Raw genomic sequence first — 25,197 nt, forward strand, 5'->3', positions numbered from 1 at the left:
GAGTCTTTTCTGTAGCTTGGCTGTGGTTCCGGCATAGAGGGCGTTTCCGTAGTGCAGTCGGCTGGTGACGAGTGCCTGGGTGACAGTCTTCCTGGTCTCGGTCGGGATCCAGCGGAAGATCTTGCGAAGCATACGCAGGGTGTTGAAGCACGATGAGGAGACGGCGTTGACTTGTCTGGTCATCGAGAGGGAGGGGTCCAGGATGAAGCCCAGGTTGCGTGCATGGTCGGTTGGCTTGGGTGCGGTGCCCAGGGCTGGGGGCCACCAGGAGTCGTCCCAGGCGGAGGGCGAAGATCCCAGGATGAGGACTTCCGTCTTGTCCGAGTTCAGTTTCAGGCGGCTGTCCTTCATCCACTCGGCGACGTCTTTCATCCCTTCGTGTAGGCAGGTTCTGGCGGTGTCGGGGTCTCTGGTGAGGGAGAGGATCAGCTGGGTGTCGTCGGCGTAAGAGATGATGTTGAGGTTGTGCTGTCGTGCGATGGCTGCGAGAGGTTTCATGTAGATGTTGAAGAGGGTGGGGCTGAGTGAAGATCCTTGCGGGACGCCGCAGATGACTTCGGTGGCCTCGGAGCGAAACGGGGGGAGGCGGACTCTGTGTTCTTCCGGCGAGGAACGAGATGATCCACTCCAGTGCCTTCTCTTGGATACCGATGTTGCTGAGGCGCTGGACTAGGGTGCGGTGGCAGACGGTGTCGAACGCAGCGGAGAGGTCCAGGAGGATGAGGGCCACTGTTTCCCCCTTGTCGAGCAGGGTCAGGATGTCGTCGGTGGCTGCGATGAGGGCAGTCTCGGTGCTGTGGTTGGCTCTCAAGCCGGACTGCAAGGGGTCGAGGGATCCGTTCGTCTCGAGGAAGGTGGTCAGCTGTCTGTTGACGATCTTCTCGATGACTTTAGCAGGAAAAGGGAGGAGCGAGATGGGGCGGAAGTTTTTGAGATGGGTGGGGTCCGCTGTAGGTTTCTTGAGGAGGGCGCTGATCTCGGCGTGCTTCCAGCTCTCCGGGAAGGTGGCGGTGTTGAAGGAGGCGTTGATGATGTTCCGGAGTTGGGGTGCGATGGTGGAGTCGGCCTTGTTGAAGACGTGGTGTGGGCAGGGGTCGGTCGGTGATCCGGAGTGGATGGTGTTCATCGTGCGGGCTGTGTCTTCGGTGGTCACAGTGGTCCAGGTGCAAAGGGTGGCGGTGGGGGGCGTTGGTTCGACGGTTGGGTGCGTGGGTGGGGCGCCGAAGCTGTTGTGGATGTCGGCGATCTTGCGGTGGAAGAACGAGGCGAGGGAGTCGCAGAGGTCTTGTGACGGAGTGATGTCGTTGGTGCCGGTGCTGGGGTTGGAGAACTCCTTGACGATAGTGAAGAGCTCTTTGCTGTCGTGGGCGTTGTTGTCCAGTCGTTCCTTCAGGGATTTCTTCTTGGTGGTGCGGATGAGCTGGTGGTGCTTGCGGGTAGCGTGTGAGGGCGGTCATGTTGTCGGTGGTCTGGTCGAGGAGCCAGGTTTTCTCGAGGGTGCGGCAGGTCTTCTTGGAGTCCTTGAGGTAGTCGGTGAACCACGATGCCTTCTTGCTTCTGGGTCTGCTGGGAGGGTTCTTTAGTGGCGCGAGGTCGTCGGCGCAGGCGGTCAGCCACTGTGTGAAGTTGCGGGCTGCTTCGTTGGGGTCCGTTGTGTTGGCGGGTGGGCTCTGGCTGAGGGAGGTGGTGAGCTGGTCTGCGGTGATCTTGCTCCAATTCCTGTGAGGTACCTGTTGCGGGTGGTGGTGGGTCGTGGATCTTTTGAAGCTGAAGTGGACGCAGCTGTGGTCGGTCCAGTGGAGTCCGGTGGCATGGCTGAAGGTGATGTACTTGCTGGAAGAGAAGACGGGATCAAGCGTGTGGCCAAACACAACTAACATGGACCACAACTTCATTTCACCCATCTACATATTCCTTTTCTGTCGCTAGACTCACACCCACCCAACCCCTTATGCTTTTACAAAGTCATATCTCCCATTCAGGCAGCAAATCTACTAGCTCCAGGATGGCAATTTCACTAATTTGTCTTTTATGTACAAATGCGCAAGTTGTAACATTTACCTTCCAGTTACTTGTGAACAAACAGACAGCACAATCTTAGAGACACTGAGAATCCCTCCTCCACCCACCCACAGTTCTAAGCACCCACAAGCTCCTGACCCTCTGCCTTTCCAACTTCAAAGCTTCAAAATCTGCCTTTGGGCTCTTAACTCTTTGCTCGACACGGTCTACTTATACCGCACCACACGCTCTAACAACAATTACACTGCATCCTTCATGTCCTTCCACCATGGAGAACAATTAAAAATAGGTGCTCTTTTAGGCCCCGTCTTTCACTTTCTAAATCACATAAGCAACGCAAGCATGCCTCTCACTTTACTTTTGCTACCCTAAGCTATGCAACTTAACTTAGTGCGCCTGAATTATATTATATGTACTACGTGCAGTAACGCCTTACGCCAAAAATTAGATCAATATACTTTAATCTGCTGGTCTGCAATAAAATACAGCTGCATGTTATGTTAGTCCGACTTGTATTGCGCAACAGCTGCCTCAGCAAAGAGGCGTACCGGCGCTCACTACAGGCAGACAGCAAGAAACTAGAGCCTAAGCCGCAGGGAAGAGATTCGTTTTTATAGCCTTCCTGAAAGTCAAGTAGTTATCCAGACTGCGAATATGAAGGGGGAGAGAATTCCAAAGCTTGGCCGCTAGACAGCGGAAAGATCGTCCCTGCGGCACTTAGACGTTTTACCCGCAGAACCAGAGCCAAGCATGACCTCATAGAGCGCAGAGAGCGCAAGGGTGTGTAAGGTACCAACACGTCGGACAGAATACAAGGGGAAGAGAACTTTAAGATTTTGAAGGCCATGGAGAGGGCTTTAAATTCTATGCGCTTGGCCACTGGTAGCCAGTGTAATCGACGGATTACCCCCGAGATGTGGCGTCTTCGCGGGAGACCCAAAAGGGCTCTGGCAGCCGCATTTTGGACCCTTTGTAGGCGCATGACCTCAGCTTTATCCACCCCCCAAAAAAGTGAATTAGCATAGTCAAGCCATAACAGTATGGCCGCCTGAACAATCAGTTTTCTGGTGGACGGGTCAAAATAGCCCAGAAGGGGTTTCAGACCTCGTAGAAGGCCAAAGTACGTGCCTGCAATCTTCTTAGTGTGATCCTGAAGACTAAGGGTTGAATCCATCCATATCCCTAGGATTTTCACCACCGATTTAGGGGTGGGTGCGCTCCCTAGGATGTTAGGCCACCAGTTCTTGCTCCAAAGCTCGATGTTTTTTCCTAACAACACCTCCGATTTATTAGCATTAAGCTGGAGGCAGTTGGCGGTCATCCACTCCGCGACCACCGCCAGACAGCTCCTAAATTTAGGGGCCTCCTGCGTGGAATCTTCGAAGAGAACCACCACCAGCTGCGTGTCATTGGCATAAACAACAATGGAGAGACCCCTGTCCCTGGCTCTCACTGCCAGAGGTTGTATGTACAGATTAAAAAGTACTGGACTCAGGGCAGAGCCCTGTGGCACACCTTACCAACAAACTGGACATGTGAAAGGTAGGGCGAAGCAGACACCTGAAAAGTCCTTTCAGAGAGAAAGGATCTGAACCGTTCCAAGGCAGCACCACCGATTCCTGCCTCCTCCAGACGATTTAAAATAATCTGGTGGGATACAGTGTCGAAGGCAGCACTGAAATTTAACACGATCAGTGCCGCGGGGTCAGCCGCATCTAGAATGGTCCACAGATGTTCAGTCACAGAAAGGAGTGCTGTCTCCGTACTGTGCCCTGGGCGGAAACCATTCTGCGTGGGATCCAGGATGCCGTTGGAATTCAGAAAAGCTGAAAGGATGGTGTTAATGTGTGCCTCAGTGATTTTAGCTGCCCAAGGTAACAGAGTTTGGGCGGAAGTTTTCTAATTTTGCTGGATCTAGTGATGGCTTTTTAAGAAGGGGAACAACCATAGCCTGTTTCCATTGCCTTGGAACCGTTGCTGTGGAGAAAGAAGTATTAATCAACTGGCAGCGGGACCACAGACCGTGACGTTAAAAACTGGTCCGGCTTGAGAGGATCTACAGGGGAGCCAGATTTGATTTTGCTACAAAGCAGACAAAGTTCATCCTGATCAACAAGAGGAAACACCGTCAGAGTGTGAACAGAGGAAGGCCTGGATACATTACTAAGACGGAGAGGTGCCTGAGGAAAGGAATTATATATCGTTGCCACCTTTTCTAATGAAAAAGGTGGCAAGATCCTCACATTGCTGGTTGGACATGATTACAGAGGCAGTACGGGTTTTCTGAGTTTAAAATCATTAGGTATTTTAAAAATATACTTGGTTCGATTTCTACTAGAGTGGATTTCCTTAGTAAAGTAAGCAGCACGCTCAGCCTATATGGCCCGATGACACCTTTTGATGGCAGACTGATAGTGTCTCTTAGCAGGTAGATTATAATCTCTTCTCCAAGCTTGCTCGTTTTTTACAAGCTTTGCGCATAGCAGCCAGACTGTCGGAGAACCAAGGATTGGCATGGGAGGTACGGCACTTGCACCACTAGGCCGGAATGAGAGAATCCAGGACTTGGAGAATCCAGTTGCAAAATATTTTATATGCCACCTCTGGATCCATAGGTAGCTTGGGCAGTTCTAAGCAAGAAGAGCGTGAAATTGCTCAAGGTTCAATTCATGCCAAGGGCGCTTAAATAAGGATTTCTGAGCACCTTTTTTCGGGGGAAGTGGAACCGCGAGGGACACCGAGATCAAAAAGTGGTCGGACCAACAGACCGGACTGTGTGAAATAACAATAAGAGAAGGAATCCTTGAAAAAACTGGATCTAACAAGTGGCCTGCGGCATGAATGGGGCCAGACACTAATTGATTTATTTGACATGCTGCAAGGTCTGCAAGGAAGATACTAATTTCTATCTCTGCCAGATCATCAAAATGTAGATTCAGGTCCCCAAAAATCGTTAAGTTCGCAGATCTCATAGCCATGGCACTAGTGACCTCAATAAGTGCAGATCTAAACTTCTTAGAAGGTCCAGGAGGACGGTACACCAGCAGCGCTGACATAGTGTAGTTAGCACTAAAGGAAATCGCAAAGCGTGCACGTTCACAGCCAGCCACAGGCTCTTTAACAAACGTGCAGCCGTAGCAAGATTTAAAAATGGCCGCAATACCCCCACCTCTTGACATCCTATTTAAAGTCACGATACTATACCCAGGTGGGAGTGCTAAGTCTGGCTCCACGACCATATTGTCGTAGAGCCAGGTTTCTGTCAAGAAGAAAACATAAGGCAATTCATCCTGTATTAGGTCATATACATTCAAATAGTGTTTGGCCAGAGACCGGCAGTTGAGGAGATTATTGGGTAACGCCACAGAGGGTGGGGAGATGGTTTAGTAAGAGAATTAAAACCACAACAGAGACAAAAAAAAGGTCCTTCCAACAGGATTAACAGCTGACGGCAAGGACCTACCCCAGTTTTATTAGCCCGTAGCTTCTTCCTGGAAAAGGTGCCCACAGTCCCAACTCCGCCGACAGCATCTCTGGCATCTGGCGACGTCCAGGCGCGCCCGCTGCGCGTTGGCACCAGCCCCAGAAATAGGCACGCTTGTGTAAGGTCTCAAGAGACTAGAGTGTCACCCGACCCAAGATGGCGGTCACAAAATGGAAATAAAGGAAGTGAGGGAAGATGTACCGGACTAGCCCCTTCCACACAAACAGCACAAAAGCTGTGATGGACCGAGGAGTGCTGGTTCAGAGGAGCAATTTAAAAAAAGGTAAGGCGCAGTTTAAAACAAGTGAACAAAGTTAAAATGAGCAGCTGTAATGAAATAGAGAAAACACGAGATTCACCCATGCCCCAGTTACATAAATTCAATATTAGCCCACAGGACACACAATACACAGTACCACTAATTATAATAAGTAAGGAAAGAGCATGACAGCATCTCAGGCACTCAGCTGACTCTAACCTAAAGTCTGCATATTTAATTACTACCACTACAATTCAGGACACACTACCTTTGCCACAGAGAACTTTTTCATTAAAATAGACTTGACCTCCTTAAGTTATCCACCTCTTACCTACGCCAAAGTGTTCTTTGGAAATAACAACAAATCCTCATAAGTAATATTTCATAACACTTCAGCAGGCGTCTCTTTCTCCAGTCCCTACTTTTAGCACACTTACTTCTATGTCACTTTTTCTATTTGTGCAACAGGTGCAGTCGCACAAGGACAATCTGGAATGAAGGACATACTGAACACAATTGCTGCTTCCGTTTGAACTGTTTACAGGACACAAGGACACCATTTCCTTAGTTCCACAAGGGACCTTGATACACTGCCTTACGCACAGCTCAAGCCTACATATTTGGTATCGGGATTTGTTAACTACCAGATATCCTATAAGATTGCACAACAAATATGCTACTTACCAGTATGCATCTGTTCTTGGCATGTAGGGCTGCTGACATTCATATCTATAGCATAGATCGCCGCCTAGTGTTGGGTCCGGATGATTGCACATTGTTGTCCTGGAAGAGTCTTCGAAGTATCACGAGATAGGTGGCTCCTCCCCTGGACTACAGTGCGCATGGGCATCGACTCCATCCCCTGATTGTTTTTAGCCATTGTGGCGAAGATGGAGTGTAACAGCGTGAGTAATGACCATGCTAAGAGTAAGTGTAAGTGCTGCAGCCGCTACAGGCGCCGGGGAGGAGGGCGGGCGATATGAATGTCAGCAGCCCTACATGCCAAGAACAGATGCATACTGGTAAGTAGCATATTCGGTTCGAGGCATGTGGGCTGCTGAATTCATATCTATAGCATAGAATATATAGCAGTCCCTCCATTAGCGGCGGCCGCCTGTGCCAGCTGCAGCAGTTTGAAAAAGTGTTTTTAGAACAGCCTGCCCTACAGCTGCTTGCTGTTTGGAGTGCACATCTACACAGTAGTGTTTTGTAAATGTGTGTGGGGTAGACCATGTGGCTGCTCTACAAAGGTCTTCTAAAGGGATATTTCCAAGGAAAGCCATGGAGGCCCCCAACTTGCGGGTGGAGTGGGCTCTTGGGGGGATTGTTAAAGTGCGCTTAGCTTTTTGATAGCAAATCTGAATACACTTAACGATCCATCTGGCTATACCTGCTTTGGAAATGGGGTTGCCTTTGTGCTGTGCGGAAAAGACAAAGAGTTGTTTCGTCTTCCTAAAATCTTTGGTCCTATCAATGTAATACATCAAAGCTCTTTTGACGTCAAGAGTGTGGAGCATTCTTTCTGCCACTGTCTCAGGATTTTGGAAGAACACAGGCAGTTCAATAGTCTGATTGATATGGAACTGTGAAACCACCTTTGGAAGAAATTTAGGGTTAGTGCGCAGCACCACCCGGTTGGAGTGAATTTGTATGAATGGCTCTTGTACAGTTAGTGCCTTGGAGTTCACTAACACGTCGCAGTGACGTAATGGCTATGAGGAAAGCCACTTTCCATGTTAAGAACTGAATCTCGCAGCAATGTAGAGGCTCAAAAGGTGGACCCATTGGTCGTGTGAGGACCACATTAAGATTCCATTCAGGAGCTGGTGGGGTCCTGGGAGGAATGACTCGTTTGAGTCCTTCCAGAAAGGCTTTAATGGCAGGCACTCTGAAAAGGGAGAGATGCTGCCTGTTTTGGAGATAAGCTGCTATGGTGGATAAATGTATTCGAATGGAAACATATGCTAGATTGCATTTGTAAAGATGTAACAGATTGCAAATGATGTTGTGCGTGGACGCGTCAAGCGGGTCTATGTTGTGGTCTACGCAATAAATGACAAACCGCTTCCATTTTGCCGCATAGCATGCTCTGGTGGTGGGCTTTCTTGCCTCCCGTATGATATCCATGCAATCTGGAGGCAAGTTGAGGTAGCCAAACTCTAAGACCTCAGGAGCCAGATAGCCAGGTTGAGCTGTTGCGGATCTGGGTGCTGAATGTCGCCATGGCTCTGCGTCAAAAGTCTGGGTGTGAGGTGCAGCCTTTGATGCGGTACCACGGAAAGTTCTAGAAACGTGGTGTACCATGGTTGGCGTGCCCACGTTGGAGCAACCAGGATGAGCGTCATCGAGTGTTGCTTTAGCTTTCGTGCCACCAGCGGTATTAGAGGTGCTGGGGGAAAAGCGTACGCAAATTTGCCTGAACAGTTCATCCATATCGCATTGCCCTGCGACTGTGGGTGCGGGAACCTGGCGGCAAAGCTTTGGCATTTGGCGTTTTCCTTTGTGGCGAAGAGGTCTATCTCTGGATGACCCCACTGTTGGAAGTACGGGTGGAGCACTGATGGATGTAGCTCCCACTCGTGCATTTGGTGGCTGTACCTGCTGAGCAGATCCGCCATCTGATTGTCCTTGCGTGGGAGGTGTTCCGCCATGAGGAAGATGTTCCTTTGAATGGCCCCCTTCCACATGCTCTGAGCCAGATGAGACAACTGTGGAGAGTGTGTACCTCCCTGCTTTTGAATGTAGTACATGGCCGTCATGTTGTCCGTCCGGATCAACACGACCTTGTTGCACAGATGTACCTTGAATGCCTTCATTGCCATGAAGATTGCCATCAGCTCTAGGTGGTTGATGTGCATCTTCTTTTGCTGCGTAGTCCATAGTCCCTGCACCGTGTAGTGGAGTACATGAGCTCCCCAACCCTGGAGAGATGCGTCCGTTGTTAGGATGATCTGTGGCACAGGCTCTTGGAACGGTCGGCCCTTGCAAAGGTTGTGTGGATTCCACCAATGCAGAGAGTTGTATGCACGACCGGTCACCAACACTAGGTCTCTCAACTGTCCGTGAGCCTGATTCCACTGACGTGCTAAGCACTCTTGAAGCGGACGCATATGTAGTATCGCGTGCGGGACTATGAAGATGCAGGAGGCCATCATGCCTATCAACTGCATGAACACTCGTGCTGGAAGTGAGTGCAGCGGTCTGAATATCTGTATCAGCAATTGAATGCTGTTGAGCCTCACTGAATTCGGCTGCGCTGTGGCTGCCAGAGTGTTTATTGTCGCGCCTAGATACTGCCGCACATGGGCGGGCTGAAGGTGTGACTTTGGATAATTCAGTGAGAATCCCAGACCGTGAAGAAGGTGAATGGTGTGGGACATGTTGGCAGCGCACTGCTGGGCCGACTTTGCTTGGACAAGCCAGTCGTCCAAACAGGGGTAGACGTGCACGTTTTGCCTCCTGAGGTGCGCAGCCACTGTCGCCAGGCACTTTGTGAACACCCTGGGCGCTGTGGTCACTCCAAAAGGGAGGACTTTGAATTGGTAATGCTGATTCTGAATGGTGAATCGGAGGTATTTTCTGTGTGACGGATGTAGTGGAATGTGAAAATATGCATCCTTTAGATCTAATGTTGCGAGGAAATCCCCCTGATTGAGCAACGGAAGAACCTGCTGCAGTGTGAGCATATGAAAGTGTTCTGATAGAATGTACTGGTTTAGGGGCCTGAGGTTTAATATGGGTCTGAGGGACCCGTCTTTCTTTGGGATCAAGAAGTACAGGGAGTACACTCCTGTGCCTTCTTGTTCCACTGGTACGAGCTCGATTGCCCCTTTTTGCAGCATGACGAGTACCTCTTGCTGCAATAAGTGCAAATGCTCTGTGGACATAGGACGGTGTTTTGGGGGTATGTTGGATGGAGTGGATGTTAACTCCAGACAATAACCGTACTGGATAAGCTTTCTGACCCACCTGTCTGTGGTGATGGATTTCCAGACTGGCAGGAACTGTTAGACTCTCTCCCCGACCGGTGTTGTATGGTCGGGGGGGGCAGTGACAAGGCATCACTGTTTGTTGGCGGCGGAGGATCGGGAGCTGTTGTTTCCACGACCTCTGCCTTTGGCGCTGTTTCTGCGATAGCCACCTCTACTTTGTTTGTTGTATGAGGTTTGTGCGCCACTTTTCGTGTACTGTGTTTGCTGGGACAGCTGGCCTCTGGAAACACCTCTATTGCTTGAGCGACGAAAAGAACCACCCCTGAACTGCTGGGACTGGAGAGCCCCCATAGACTTTGCAGTCTCGGTGTCTTTCTTGATTTTTTCTAGGGTGGTGTCCACCTCAGGTCCAAATAAGTGATCAGGGTTTGCAGGCTGATTTATTTATTTATTTTATTTTATTTATTTAAGCTTTTACCGCGCACAGCTACCCACAGTGGGTTTCCCGGCGCCAGGGACAAACTATAGAAGAAGGACAATGCAACACCTGACTTGAGGCCACAACCAACTCTTAACTGCGCTTGGTGAACAAAAGAGTCTTCAAAGTCCTACGGAAGCGGAGTAAGTTGGTCTCTGACTTTAGTACTAGTGGGAGGGAGTTCCAATATTTCGGGCCCAGAATAGAAAAGGAGCGGCCTCCCATTCTTGCCAACTTACATCTTGGCACTGTGAAATTGCCAGTGTCCGATGACCTTAATGAGCGCACGGGTGTGTAAGGAGTTACCAACCCTTGGATATAAGCTGGAGCGCTGCCCTGCTTGACCTTGAACATGTAACAGAGTGCCTTGAATTTAACACGTTCAGGAACGCTCAGCCAATGAAGATCACGCAATGCGGCAGCAGCTGAAGTGCGTCTAGGGACGTTCTTTAACAGGCGCGCAGCCGCATTTTGTACAACCTGAAGCAGATGTATGGTGGCTTTGTCTGCGCCCAGGTAGAGAATATTGCCATAGTCCAGGCGTGATGTTACAAGTGCCTGGACTACGGTTCTGCGAGAGGAGAGGGGGAGCATCCACAAAATCTTGTGAAGCCACCGCAGCGTTGAGAAGCAAATGGCTGCCACCTTAGTAGCTTGTTGCTTCATATTTAGCCTGTCGTCAATGATGACGCCCAGGTTACGGACTGCAGTGGATGGCGTAGGCGCATTGCCCAGTTCAATGGGCCAGTGATGGGGGCCCCAAAGATGTTTGTTCCGACCCAGAATGACCACCTCGGTCTTCTCCCCATTCAGCTTGAGACAATTTCTCCGCATCCAGTCGGCCACAAGAATGAGGCCAGCCTTGAGTGCGGAGGTGTTGTTCTCGTCTCTCCCTGATAGGGAGGAGATAATCTGGGTGTCATCTGCATAGGAGAACAGGGTTAGCCCAGCCTGTTCAACTATGGTCGCCAAGGGTTTAACATAAATATTAAATAATAAAGGGCTAAGGATTGAACCTTGGGGAACGCCTCGGGTAGATGGACAAATGGTGGAGGCTGCTTTGGGGGAAAACACTTGAAAAGTTCGGTCGCTAAGGAACGACACTACCCAGGCCAGGGCCTGGTCTGCCACACCTAGGGATTTCAGAGAGTCAATAAGAATGGAATGCGACACGGTGTCGAAGGCTGCGCTCAAGTCCAGCAGGATGAGCGCCATGGTGTTACCCTGATCGACACCGTGCCTAAGACTCTCTGTTACTCCCAGGAGGGCTGTCTCAGTTGAGTGTCGAGGCCGAAAGCCCGACTGCGAGGGATGGAGAAAGGCAGTGTTTTCGACTAGTTTGGAAAGCTGGGAATTAATATGTCTCTCCAATATCTTCGAAAAGATAGGCAAAAGTGATATTGGCGAAAATTGGCAGAGTTGGAGGAATCTGCACCCAATTTTTTCAGTAACGGTACGACCATGGCGTGTTTCCAAGGTTGGGGGACATGGGCCTCGCTCAGAGAAGCGTTTAATAGTTTAATGATGATGGGGTGTGTGAGGGGATCTAATTGTTTTAATATTTTGGCTGGGAGAGCATCCCGTGGGGAGCCCGATCGCACACTATTTAAGCAGGAAACAAAGGAAGTAGCATCTAAAGGCTGCCAACTAGTAGTTACTACATCAATGGCGGTGTTAGCCAGTTCCTGGACCATATCAGGGGCAATAGAGGTAGTCACTGGGAGCGAGGTGAAATGGTCGTAGATGAGATCAACTTTCTTTGTAAAGTAATCTGCCAAGGATTGACACTGAGCGGCATCAAGTGCCGGATGGTGGTTTGTATCTCCGGCTTGAACCCGGAGATCCTGAGCCAGGCTTGACGCCGCAACATCACACTGGTGTTAACGGCCCTGGCCGCGGTGTCAGCTGCGTCTAGTGCACACTTAATAGAAGCATTGGAGATGAGTTTCCCTTCTTGTATGAGCATCTCTGCTGCCTCTTTATATTCATCTGGCAAGTGTTGTAACAGGGTCTCAAGTGTATCGTAATGTGCCCTGTCATATCTGGCCAAGAGTGCCTGAGAGTTTGAAATGTGCCAGATATTGGCTGCTTGAGCGGACACCCTTTTCCCTGATGCTTCTAGCACTTTAGATTCCTTGTCAGGGGGAGGAGCATCACCAGTAGTTTGTGAGTTTGCCCTCTTCCGGGCATTGGAAACTACTAAAGAGTCCAACGGCAACTGGCCTCTCTAATAAAAGAGAGAGGGACCCCGAAACCAAAGGGATAAGGTTCCACAATTGACGTTAGTCAGAAAGAAATTCCCTTTGGGTAAAGTAACAATAGTACATAAGTACTTACAGGCATACAAACAACCATTTAAGCAACCCACATACCACACGGAAGCAATGTAGACAGATGAAACAGACAATGTATGTGAAAACACTCTAAAAATATTTCAAATTATAAAAACAATTTATTCAGGATACATTACATTAAATAAAAACAGAAATTGGGAAACACACAAGGACGGTGCAATAATCAATAAAAACAACATTCAAGTAAAAAGGAGTATACAGGGAAAAAGGATAGAACTCAATCAAAAGACAACGATTTTGAATTCCTCCTTAGTTTGTATTCCCAGATTCGCTCCTTAGGCGTCGACGCGTTTCGGCGGTGTATTCATTTTAATCCGCCTTCATCAGGACAATAATAACGTTTCCCAAATAATTTCTCTGACAAGAGATATGTCTGACAGATATTGTAAGGGGTATTCAGCCTCCTTATCGTCAAATCAAGATATTCGTCCAGCGAATTCTTTTTTCTATATGTACAGACACTAGTCAAAAATTAGTAGTATGAGGCGTAAATACGTCTTTCAGACTCATGGAGATCTCCAGCTAAGTGGCTGGTAGAAATAGTTAAAAAGCTAGTACGTAAACACGCAGTAATGATGTATTCAGTTCCAACTTCAGTCTCTTTTGATCAGGCTTTTACACGATTTAGTAACAGCATGGGTTCAGGGAGTTGTAATCCAAAGGTACCCGCTGTACGAGGGAAATCCTCTTTGTGAGCCCTTGGGCGCTTTGGTCGCGGACGTCCTGCGTGCTTCTGTTCGTCTTCCCGGCTAGCAGCGTAGCCGGGAAGACGAACAGAAGCACGCAGGACGTCCGCGACCAAAGCGCCCAAGGGCTCACAAAGAGGATTTCCCTCGTACAGCGGGTACCTTTGGATTACAACTCCCTGAACCCATGCTGTTACTAAATCGTGTAAAAGCCTGATCAAAAGAGACTGCAGTTGGAACTGAATACATCATTACTGCGTGTTTACGTACTAGCTTTTTAACTATTTCTACCAGCCACTTAGCTGGAGATCTCCATGAGTCTGAAAGACGTATTTACGCCTCATACTACTAATTTTTGACTAGTGTCTGTACATATAGAAAAAAGAATTCGCTGGACGAATATCTTGATTTGACGATAAGGAGGCTGAATACCCCTTACAATATCTGTCAGACATATCTCTTGTCAGAGAAATTATTTGGGAAACGTTATTATTGTCCTGATGAAGGCGGATTAAAATGAATACACCGCCGAAACGCGTTGACGCCTAAGGAGCGAATCTGGGAATACAAACTAAGGAGGAATTCAAAATCGTTGTCTTTTGATTGAGTTCTATTCTTTTTCCCTGTATACTCCTTTTTACTTGAATGTTGTTTTTATTGATTATTGCACCGTCCTTGTGTGTTTCCCAATTTCTGTTTTTATTTAATGTAATGTATCCTGAATAAATTGTTTTTATAATTTGAAATATTTTTAGAGTGTTTTCACATACATTGTCTGTTTCATCTGTCTACATTGCTTCCGTGTGGTATGTGGGTTGCTTAAATGGTTGTTTGTATGCCTGTAAGTACTTATGTACTATTGTTACTTTACCCAAAGGGAATTTCTTTCTGACTAACGTCCAACGGCAACTGGCCCTTGATGTAGGTAGGGTCCCCAGGCGCCGGCTTGTACTTTTTTCAATTCTGGGGTTTATAACCCTGGCTCTGGTGGGTTCTTTAAAAATGTCTGCAGCATGTTTTAAGACACCCTTCAGCATAGGCAGAGTCTTTACGGTCTTCTCAGAGGTGGAAAAGGTGTCAAACAAAAAATCCACCTCAATAGGGTCAGCATGGAGCTGGACGTCATGATTTATGGCTGCCCTCTCAATAAGCGCAGCTGAGTCGCTGAGTCCTCAGTAGGTGACGTTTTGACATTATACACTTGAGTGTCTGGAGCAGTTTGTGGATCCCCTGGGTCTGCAGCATCTGCCCATGTGTCATGTTGATCTTCAGGATCAGTGTCAGCAGGGTAGTTGTACTCATCATAGTCACCTTCCCCAGCCTCCACATCTGAGTAAGTGGGCGAGATTGGAGCAGTTTCCTGTCCACGTGGAGCTATTAGTTCAACAAGAACGGGTGAATCCGTGGAATCCTTTTTTTTCTTTAAAGGAATTGTGTAGGACTCCATAGGCTGTGCTGGTGTGATCTTTCGTTTAGAAATCGAAAGTTTCCCGGTGTCGGCGTCGATGAACTGTTCCGACTGCTCCTCTAGCAGGGGTTGTCGATGCTTTGTGCCCACAACCGCAGGGGCAGGCTTTGGCCCCGTGGGCACCTTTATGGACGCCTCGACAACCTTCTTCGGCGCCACTTTCGGCGGCAGCGTAAACTGAATAGGCGCTGTTGACTTTTGCGGTTTGGTGGCAGGCTTCTGCGTGGAAGTATCCTTCGGATCGACAGCGGAAGCTTTGTCCTTAATACGTTTCAACGATTCAGACACCTGCTTCGTGAAGGAGGCGGACGGCTGTGTCGACTCGACAGGTGCCTTTGAGCCACCACCAGGTGCGGACTCGAGGGTTGTAGTACTCTTGGCCTTGTCCGGCCGACGCGCAGGATCGACAAGTTTTGTAGCTCCGAGTCCTTTGTTTGTGTCGACGGCCCTCGGCGCCGAAGTCTTCAGGTCGCCGACCTTGACAAGTGCTTTCGGTGTCCAAGTCTTCGGCTCGACGCCCTTGAGCGACTTCACTGGTTCGACACCCTTTTTTGGCTTTGTCTGCACCGACACGCGCTTTCGGTTTCGACGGCGCCTCTAGCACTTTCGGTTTTGTAGACACCGAAGCTTTATCTTTCGGTTTCGATTTCACCAATGGTGGCTCTCTAGAAGTGTCCGTAGCCGGGCCCGGAGGCGAGACTGTGGAACTAGGTGCAAGATCTTGGGTAAGGCCATGTGGCGATCCCTCGACCTGAGCCGTAGATATTGTTTGAACGGGGCATAGCTCCTCGCTTGAGCTATCTTCCGTGGCCCCATAGGCCGCATCGTCGTCTCCAACTATTGCCATAAAATTTGGTGGGGGTATTTTACACATTTTGCTTCGCTTTGAGGAGCTCACAGAAGTCCACAAGCTCACTGGCTAGTATGATGTATGAACCATGATATAAAAGGGTTCTTTAGCAATACACTAGTCTTCCCATACAGGACACAATTTATTTAAAATCTCCCATATCTCTGACACTGCACGTCATGCTTGGACTTTCTAAGTGCCAAGAGTGAGGAGCCTTGGGTGGGGTGTCATGGTCTTTGAGAGCCGTCCTCTGCCAAGACAAAGATGGAAACAAAAAGAATATCTCTGGAACTGCTTGCAGGATTTTCATGGTGTCCGTGGTTCCAGACTCAGAGCAGCGTCCAAACCACCTCCCTGAATCCTCAGGCCATGGTAAGGAGCAGCTGGGGACCACAAGGCTCCAGGAATCAAATGGAAATTGGATATAACTTTCCCTGCAACACAAACAATGTCAGGGACGAAGAAGGCTCACCAATATGCGTTGCAGGCAACAAATCATCACCTGGGGCCCAGATAATGCAGGTGGATGCTGTTGCGGTCTTGTACACAGCAGATGGATGACCTCATTGTCCTAGAGTTTTGAAGGCATCACAACAGCTCCACCAGATACCTACAGGCAGCCTAGGTTGTTGAATTTCGACTGAGAGGCAGGCTCCCTCCATAAGGTGCAATGATGCCTTCTATTCATCTGAAGTCAGGGATCTCTCCTTGTAGGACAATTCTATAGCACTTCTGCTCCCCTGGTGCCCGAGTCTGGCACCAGTAGAGCAGTCAAGACTCGCTATCTAGATGTATAGCAGTACATTTCAACCGTACTGGAGTACAGCTCGGTTCTTGATTGGTGAGAGTTTCTGAAACCATTTGCTGGTTCACTTATGCTAAGTGACGACCAATTATTCCTCCTGCAATGTTCACATTGTGGGGTGCTCCTCCATCTAAAAACAGGATGGACATTCATGATTGGTTCAGGAGCCTCTTCTGGCTGGTACCAATAGGTCTGCATAAAATATTTATTGAGTCCCAGGCAGCACATCACATGTCAGAAAATGCAGATCAGACACAAAGAGGGAGAGAAGCTGGGAGCACTCTGGCACAGGCACTTGAAGGAGACCGGATACCCCCCCACAGGACACTGTAACACTTTACAGGAAAATACAACGGGGGACTGCAAAACTGTATCCATCACATACGGCAGTAAAAGACTCCAGTTAATTGAGACTATCAGACATTTTCCTCCAGGGAGGCAGTAGGCACATCTTCTAAGAGAGTACAAGAAAACACTACCTATCCCTTGTTTATCATTTATCATTCATGCTGCTGCCACCACCAGTCCTACAAATCTCGGGCACAGAGCGCAGTTGCCATTAAAAAAAAAAGGTGCATTTTGGGCTTACCCTCGACCTCAGAGCATGCTCTGGGGATCTGAGTTTATTCAAACAGGAGGATTTGGAGTAAACATGCATGTAAGTTGCACTCAATGAGGGAAAACAATAAAACCAGAGATTCTACTAGAGCTGTGCAGGAGACTTTTCGTTCCAATGAAACTGGTAGCAAATTATTTTGATTGAAAAGTTAACATTCCTGATACAGGTAGCAGTCTAGCTCTAACACTTGAGACACCAAAAATTGTGACGAGTAAGGCCAGAATCACAGACAGGATTTCCAATGTCTGGGAAGTATTTCCTTGGTTCCTAGTAACACATCCTGGATAACAGGTATGTTTCTCAGATAAACGCAACTTTGGTGGCTGAAAAGAAAGCAGGGGGTCAAAGGAAAACAACTTGTTTCACAAGTGAAGTGCCTGCAAAAATGCTGTTTGACAAAGATCAATCACAGAAGGCAAAATGTAACACTTTTCAGTGAGAGAAAACTTTAGAGGGACTATCATACAAAAGGAATTGACTTACCTTAATGAGGTATCTTGTAATGTCCCTCCCAGCAATGTCTAACCTTCTGGTGAGGTGAGGCAAAGAGAATCCTTCATAAACTGGGCAAATGTGAGTTACCCCATCTCCAGAGTCAACAACCACACCAGTCAGTAAGCCTGTGCAGACAGATTAATGTTAATTATACAAGCAAATATATAAAAAATATTATGTGGTCAGATACAACATTTTCAACTATTTGAAAAATGTAATCGTGGAATTTCCTTTTAGCACCACAATGAATCTAGCTGCTGCTGAGCCCACTGGAATAGTCACTGGTAAATTGTTTTCCTTCTTCTTTAGGTGACAAAGACATTCCATTCTTTCAACTGTCCAGACCTACACATTATTGAAACTCAAATCTCTTCTTTGTCCTAGATCTATTACCCTCCTAAAGACATGCAAGCTGTCCACAAACCTCATCCAAAATATACATGCTACACATTCTATCTATGCAGATGTACTATGAGCAAGACGGTCAATAGGAATAAAACCTATTCTAGGTGATGTGCGATACCTTGGTTTACTGTGGCAAACCTCCCTTGGGATACAGTCCTTTTTCTAATTGCGGATTCTCACGAGTCGAAAACAAACATTCAAGAGTTACCACTTTACCCCTTTTTTTTCATCCTTATGTAACACTTCTTCACGTGCCATCAAGACTCAGGTCTTTGCGTAGAAGCAAACCCTCACAAACCAAAGAACAATCCAATCAGCACCTGCTCTACCTCCTACATTAGACTTAAAGTTAATAGACCATCTTGTTTACATCCCATTTTTATAAGCCAAAACATGCGTTCCTTCGTTGATGCTCAACTACCTACATATAGCTGCTCAATAGAAGCTACAGATTGTGGCATAGCACAATTAACACCACAAATACAGTTTCTCAACAATGTTGTAGGAGACATTTAGTTTATTTACTTGGTAAAATTACCAAACAAAATATATTTTTTTAAATAAATACTGATAAATGTGCGTCCCTTTTTCTTTAATTATTTTATGCTTATCAACATAAATTTTATAGTGAAAGCCAGAAAATAAAAAAAACAATTAGCAGTCCGTAATGACATTTACATTTGAAACTTTAAAACCGGAATCAAAAATATTTTTTGCAGTCTGTAAATTGACAAACATGTGCCATAACTAATTTGCATGAAATAGATAAATACGGAAATAATTGGCCGAAGCCAATTTTTGTATGGCCTTTGCTTGAGCTTTGGTTCAGTACTTAATTGAAGCTGAACCCAAGTGCACCTCTAATAAATACAGCTCATGCTTAAGCTTCTAACACACTGCAATGGGTATTTGGGGCATGCACCTTGCACACATCTAGTAACAAATTTCCAAAGCATTGCTGAAACCCAATATGGAAACCATTACTTACTGTAAACATGGCTGTACAATTTGCCCTTCTTGTAGAGTCACATGAGGTGCATAACCATTGTATCTAGCACTTAGCTCCAACTATAATGCTTTGTTTTTTCCCCCACAATATTTTCAGTTGTAGAAAATTTAACACCCTTCCTTAGAAATTACTAAGCATACTTTTGAAAACACCCTGAAGACAAATGTCTACTTTACGTTCAACAAAATACTCAATTCTCTAGGCATCTGTGCCTAGGAAAATGGGGATTCTCCTTATACAGTTACATTCTGTAATGTCCATTTGACTTTGTTTTTCTCATTTTATTCTCTCAACCTTAAAAATAATTTGCTCTTTAATGTTGAGCTAGCACTGCTAAGCAGGAGGCACTGACGTACCTAACGCTCCCACTCCACACCCACACTTTAGCCCCATACCCATATAAGACTTACAAACCTCAGGTTACTCAATTCAGATAACATGTGATACATGGTACCAAAAGACACCACTCCCGCCACAATGTTGGCACCTCTCTAAATCATTAACATCCCAAAAACTGCATTTACATGGTTGAGCAAGGTTGTGGAATACATGGAATTACTTACTTCCCACGATAAGGACATATTGTGTGTGGTGAAGGACAGAAACGTTTCCTGTTTATTTTATCCACTTGACAAGTAGGCCCCCTGCATGAACACTTTGGTTATCACTTTGAGGAACTCAGGAGTTTTGGGAAGTAGGGCTGGAAACTACTCCTAGTAAACTCTTGTGAAGTATATTTTCACGTAGGAAAATGTTACTTTTATATTTGCTCATGCAAAAAAGTCACTTTCTCTAAACCCCTTTGACCCCCACACGGGGAAACTTTTTTCTCCTACCCTTATCAGGAGTATATCAGGAGTAAATTTCCAACTTTTTCCAGGGAGGAAAGTGACTGGAGAGTAGTTGGTAAATCCCTTAAAGAAGTTACGTTTGTGGGTGTGCCCAGACTAAACTCACAGAGCATCTTCCCCCCCAACTAGTGTTTTCTGTCTACTTTCAAGCTCCTGTGTTTTGAAGTGGAGAAATGAAAACATCAGAGCCTTGCTAGAATCCAAACCCAGATATATGAGCCCTGATATACTCAGAGAAGCCATTATTAGGGTTATCAAAGTTTGTGATTTTGCCAAGACATGTAAATTACCATTGCTTGACTGTGGCAAATCTTTCTTTTGTAGCCGTATAACCTCTAATTAACCCTAGAAATAGCCTTAAGACCTTCCACGCTCCTACTTTGTTCTTCACCAACAGTTTCTACACAATTCTAGATATAAAGATTATTTTACTTTTGCATATTTCAGGAACACTTTGCACTCCCCACCGGCTGATTACTCATCACCAACAAACATCACACACACAGAAACTGAACTTTCAACTATGTAGCCGCAATCTAAAATGGTTTCCCAATCTCAAAGCACTCTCTGCAGCTGCCGTTCCTAAAAGCCTTGTTACATAATAGCATGGTGCATCACAGCAGTGAATTGTTTAGTAGGAGGAAAAAAGCTGAAAGACTTGGGGAAACACCATCAAACTGCAAGATGTAGATGCACACTACAGACTTGAACAATATACAACACCTAGCTTCTGCAAGAACAAGATGGGAACTCCAGTAACAAATGGAATACTCTAGCACCAAATGCTTATAATGTATAGGTCTTAGAAAGGATAATGTTAGTTACCTAGTAAATGTTTGTTCTTGGCATGTACAGCTGTAGATTCACATGATTTGCATACTCCTCCCATCTAGTGTTAGGTCTGGATGTTTGCAGTCTGTTTTTCTTCGAAGAAGTCTTTTCCAGTCACGAGGTAGGCGACAACTCCTTTCGGTGATAGTGCACATGGGCATCGACTCCTTTGTTAGATTGTTTTCCCGCAAAGGGTGAGAATGGAGTCAAAAAGAGTACAGTATTCTAAAGAGAGAACTGCAGCTACAGGTACCCGGGGAGATGGGTGGGCGCATGTAAATCTACAGCTGTACATGCCAAGAACAGACGTTTACTGGTTAAGTCACGTTATCTGTTCGAGGGATGTGTAGATCACATGCTTTGCATAGACTATATAGTAGTAATCCCCCAAAGCTGTGGCTAACCTGTAGCTTTTGGAGTTGTCTGAAATAGTGTTTTAAGTACTGCTTGTCCCACATTAGCTCGTTGTCTTGCTAACACATCTATACAGTAGTGTTTTGTGAATGTGTGCGGTGGAGACCATGTTGCAGCTTTGCAAATGTCCACTATGGGAATGTTTCCTAAGAAGGCCATATTAGCCCCTATCTTGTGAGTGGAATGTGCTCTACAGGGTATAGTTAAAGTTCTCTTTGCTTTTGCAGAACAGGTTTGAATACATTTAACAATCCACCTTGCCATACCTGATTTGGAGATAGGAGTGCCCTCATGCGGTGGTGCAAAAGCAACAAAAAGTTGTTTGGTCTTTTGAAAAGATTGTGCTCTTTCGATGTAGTACAAGAGTGCTCTTCTGACATCTAAGGTGTGTAGAGCTTTCTGCAACAGAATCAGGTTGAGGGAAGAATACTGGTAATTCTATCGACTGATGTATGTGAAATGCAGAGACTACTTTAGGTAGAAATTTAGGTTTGTGGGCAGAACCACTTTATCCCTATACAGTTGGAAAAATGGTTCTTCTATGGTTAGTGCCTGTAGTTCACTCACTCTCCTCAGCGAAGTGAGTACAATGAGAAAGAGGTTTTACGAGAGAAACTGTGGCTTACACCTATGCATGGGTTCAAAGGGTGGTCCCATTAATCTTGTGAGGACTATGTTAAGACTCCACACTGGGGCAGATGGAGGTCTTGGAGGTATAACTCTTTTGAGTCCTTCCATGAAAGCTTGAATTACGGGCACTCTGAAAAGAGACAGATGTTGCCTATTTTGTAGGTACGCAGCTATGGGAGCAAGATGTAGGCAGATGGAGGTGTAAGCCAATCCTGACTGTTGAAAGTGTAACAGATAATGTTTTGTGTGGAAGCATCAAGAGGGTTGATGTGATTGTTATTGCATTAAATAAAACACTTCCATTTTGCTGCGTAACAGGCTCTAGTGGTAGGCCTTCTAGCCTACCTGATGTTCATACAGTCTGGTGGAAGGTTCAGATAATCAAACTCAATAAATTCAGGAGCTGCACCTTGACACGCTCTCACCATAATACACGATACACACCTCCTAGTTGACTACCCCCTCCACCCCTCCACATCCCCCCAGTTTCCTCTTCCTTCCCCAACTGCATCCCGACTTACCCTTCTACTTGATTCTCCCGCCTTCTCCGCTACTCCTGCCACGGTCACGAATTTCCCCCCTCACCTCCTAGCCGATCTCTTGACCGCACCGACAGACTATCTTGGGCTACAACTGTCTATGAGGCAGCTGACACTACCGACCGCTCCCACACGGGGATGGAAATGCACCGAATCACCTAAGCGGGGGAGATACACACTATCACATCTGACATGGCGTTGATCGCCACTGACGACCAGGTTTAGGACCCCGCTGCGGGTGGCGGCAGGTTCTCCTGCTCGCCCCGACACATGAGCATGGCGCGACAGTCCCATATCCTGGCCCAGCAGCTGTCGCAGTTGGTAATATCACACCAACTGCAACACTAACATCGAGGCTTACGATCCCAGACAGCTCCCCCCCCCAATAACCGCGACCTGGTGGTGGACTCAGGGAGCAGGGACCACAATACCTCACACGTTGCATAAATATTGGGACTGCGCGGGTATCATTACAGACCGATTGCATGCGCCATGAATCTGGTGCTACACCAAATGTGATGTAACGCTGCATTTCATGAAATGGCCCTGTGGAGGCACCATACACTGTTTTAATGTAAGTTACTGAATGATGCACAGTTTGTGTTTCTTTTTTTGTGAAAACAATAAAGACATATTTAAAAAAATAAGAAATAAAAAAATAAAAAATAAATTCAGGAGCTGGATCACGAGGTTCAGTTGTTTGGGATCTGGGTGTCCGATTTCTCCATGGCTCTGTGTAAGGAGGCTGGGTCTTAGGCACAGCTTTTGATGCGGGACCAGAGTAAGCTCCAACAGGGTTGTGAACCATGGTTGATGGGCCCATGTGGGAGCTACTAGGATAGATGTGAGGGATGTTTGCCTGAGTTTCCGAACCACTGCTGGAATGAGTGGGAGAGGCGGAAAAGCATAGGCACCCCTGCAGAGAGCAGTTGGTACAGACGTTTACCAACACTAAATCGGTTAACAGACCCAGTGATTGGTTCCACAGACTCGCTAAACATTCTTGAAGGGGATGCATGTGGAGCCTGGCATGTGGAACTATCATAATGCAAGATGCCATCATTCCTAGTAGTTGCACATACACCCTAGCTGGAAGCGAGTGATTGGATTGAAACTGGAGAACTAGAGCTTGAATATTGTGAATTCTGGCTGTGTTGGGAAAAGCCAGAGCCTTTTGCGTATTTAGGGTGGCTCCTAGATAGTTTTGAGTAGTTGCAGGTTGGAGATGTGATTTTAGCACATTGACTGTGAACACTAGTCGATGTAGTAACAGTATTGTTCTGTGGGTGTGCTGGAGACATTTTGGATATGTGCCGGCTATGATGAGCCAGTCGTCCAAGTAAGGGATGACATGGATGTGTTGTCTTCTTAGGTGAGCAGCGACTACCGCCAGACACTTTGTGAAGACTCTGGGGGTAGTGGTGACTCCGAATGAGAGTACCTTGAACTGGTAATGTTGACCCGCTACCACAAACCTTAGAAATTTTCCATGAGCGGGATGGATTGGAATATGGAAGTAGGCGTCCATCAACTTGAGTGTCGACAGAAAGTTGCCCTGTTGCAGAAGTGATGGTATTTGCTGAAGTGTTAGGATATGAAAATGGTCTGACTGTATGTAATGGTTTAGGTCTCTGAGGTCCAATATTGGTCTGAGAGAAATATCTTTTTTTGGTATAAGGGAGTTATGGTAAAATATTTGTATAGCGCATGGCTGCCTCAACATCGGGGCGTCCCAGCGCTAAAGTTGAACAGAGACTAAGGAGACAAAGAAAAAAAAATTAACAGTGGGAGAAAAGCCAGGTCTTCACCAGCATTCTGAAAGTCAGGTGATCAGGGTTGCTACGGATGTGGAGAGGGAGGGAGTTTCAAAGGATGGGAGCCAACAGCTTTAAGGATCGATGACCCACTCTGGCCCTCCGTACCCGAGGGACTCTGACCAGGAGAAGATCTGCTGAGCGCAGCGCTCGAGTGGGTGCATAGTAATAACATTAATTACTCAAGATTCTTGGGCCGATGCCCGAGAGAATATTATGAGTGATACACAGCATTTTGAATCGCAGTCTCTCTTCTAGAGGTAGTCAATGTAGGCGGCAGAGGAGTTTTGAGACATGACAGTGTTGAGAAAGAGCGAAGACAGCGCGTGCAGCAGCATTCTGAACATGCTGCAACCTTTTGATCACTGATTTGTTGGCAGCCAAAAATAGCACACTGCAATAGTCCAATCTGGCCTGGATGGACGATTGGATGATCAGCTGTCGAGTTTGAGAATCAAAGAGACCTAGTATTGGCTTTAGGCCACGCAACAGTCCATAACATTTCCCTGCCACTTATTTGGCGTGGGTCTCAAAGTGAGATATTTATCCATCATTATTCCTAAATTCTTCACCACAGATTTGGGTATGGGAGGGGCATTCCAGGGGCATTTCAAGAGCAGGAGGCCACCACTCATTGCCCCAGAGATGGAAATCCCTGTCTACCCAAAGGATCTCGGATTTGGCTGAATTTCGCTGCAAATAATTAGCAGCCACCCACTCCGAGATGGCTACTAGATCCTCTTTAAATTTTGCAGAGTCCTGGCTGGGATTGTTGGAGAAGGCTATCATCAGCTGGGTGTCACTGAGTTTGACACCAGGGAAATTCCCTGGGCTTTGGCCAGCAGAGCCACTGTCTCACATAAACGTTGAATAAGGTAGGGCTAAATGCTGACCCCTGGGGCACCCCACTGCATAATGGGAGAGTACGGGAGAAGAAAGGAGGGTCAGTAACTTAGAAGGTCCGCCCGTCTAGAAAGGCCGAAAACCAGGAGAGGGCTTTGTCATTGACATCAATCTCCTCCAGACTTTGGAGCAGGATCTCATGGGACGCTGTGTCAAAGGCTGCGCTCCGATACAGCAGAATTAATGCTGTAGTTCTGCATGCATCCAAGGAGGTACGTAGCTGTTCTATGACAGCCAGCAAAGCGGACTTGGTACTATGCCGAGGCCGGAACCAGTTTTGAGATGTATCTAGTATTGAGTTCACTTCCAGGTAATGAGTTAGGATCCAATTCACATGTGATTCCGTGAT

General features: G+C 46.9%; 1 protein-coding gene across 2 annotated transcripts in view; it reads right to left on the reverse strand.

The window, feature by feature from the left end:
* Positions 1-25,197, reverse strand: part of ACTR2 (actin related protein 2) — a 237,087-nt gene that overhangs the window by 107,807 nt on the left and 104,083 nt on the right. For both annotated transcript variants that reach the window (XM_078649409.1, XM_078649410.1), the window contains exon 5: positions 17,441-17,577. In XM_078649409.1, the coding sequence (XP_078505535.1) occupies positions 17,441-17,577 (137 nt within the window). The remainder of the gene's footprint in view (positions 1-17,440; positions 17,578-25,197) is intronic.

Source organism: Lissotriton helveticus, chromosome 6, assembly GCF_964261635.1.
Source record: "Lissotriton helveticus chromosome 6, aLisHel1.1, whole genome shotgun sequence".
Taxonomy (NCBI): domain Eukaryota; kingdom Metazoa; phylum Chordata; class Amphibia; order Caudata; family Salamandridae; genus Lissotriton; species Lissotriton helveticus.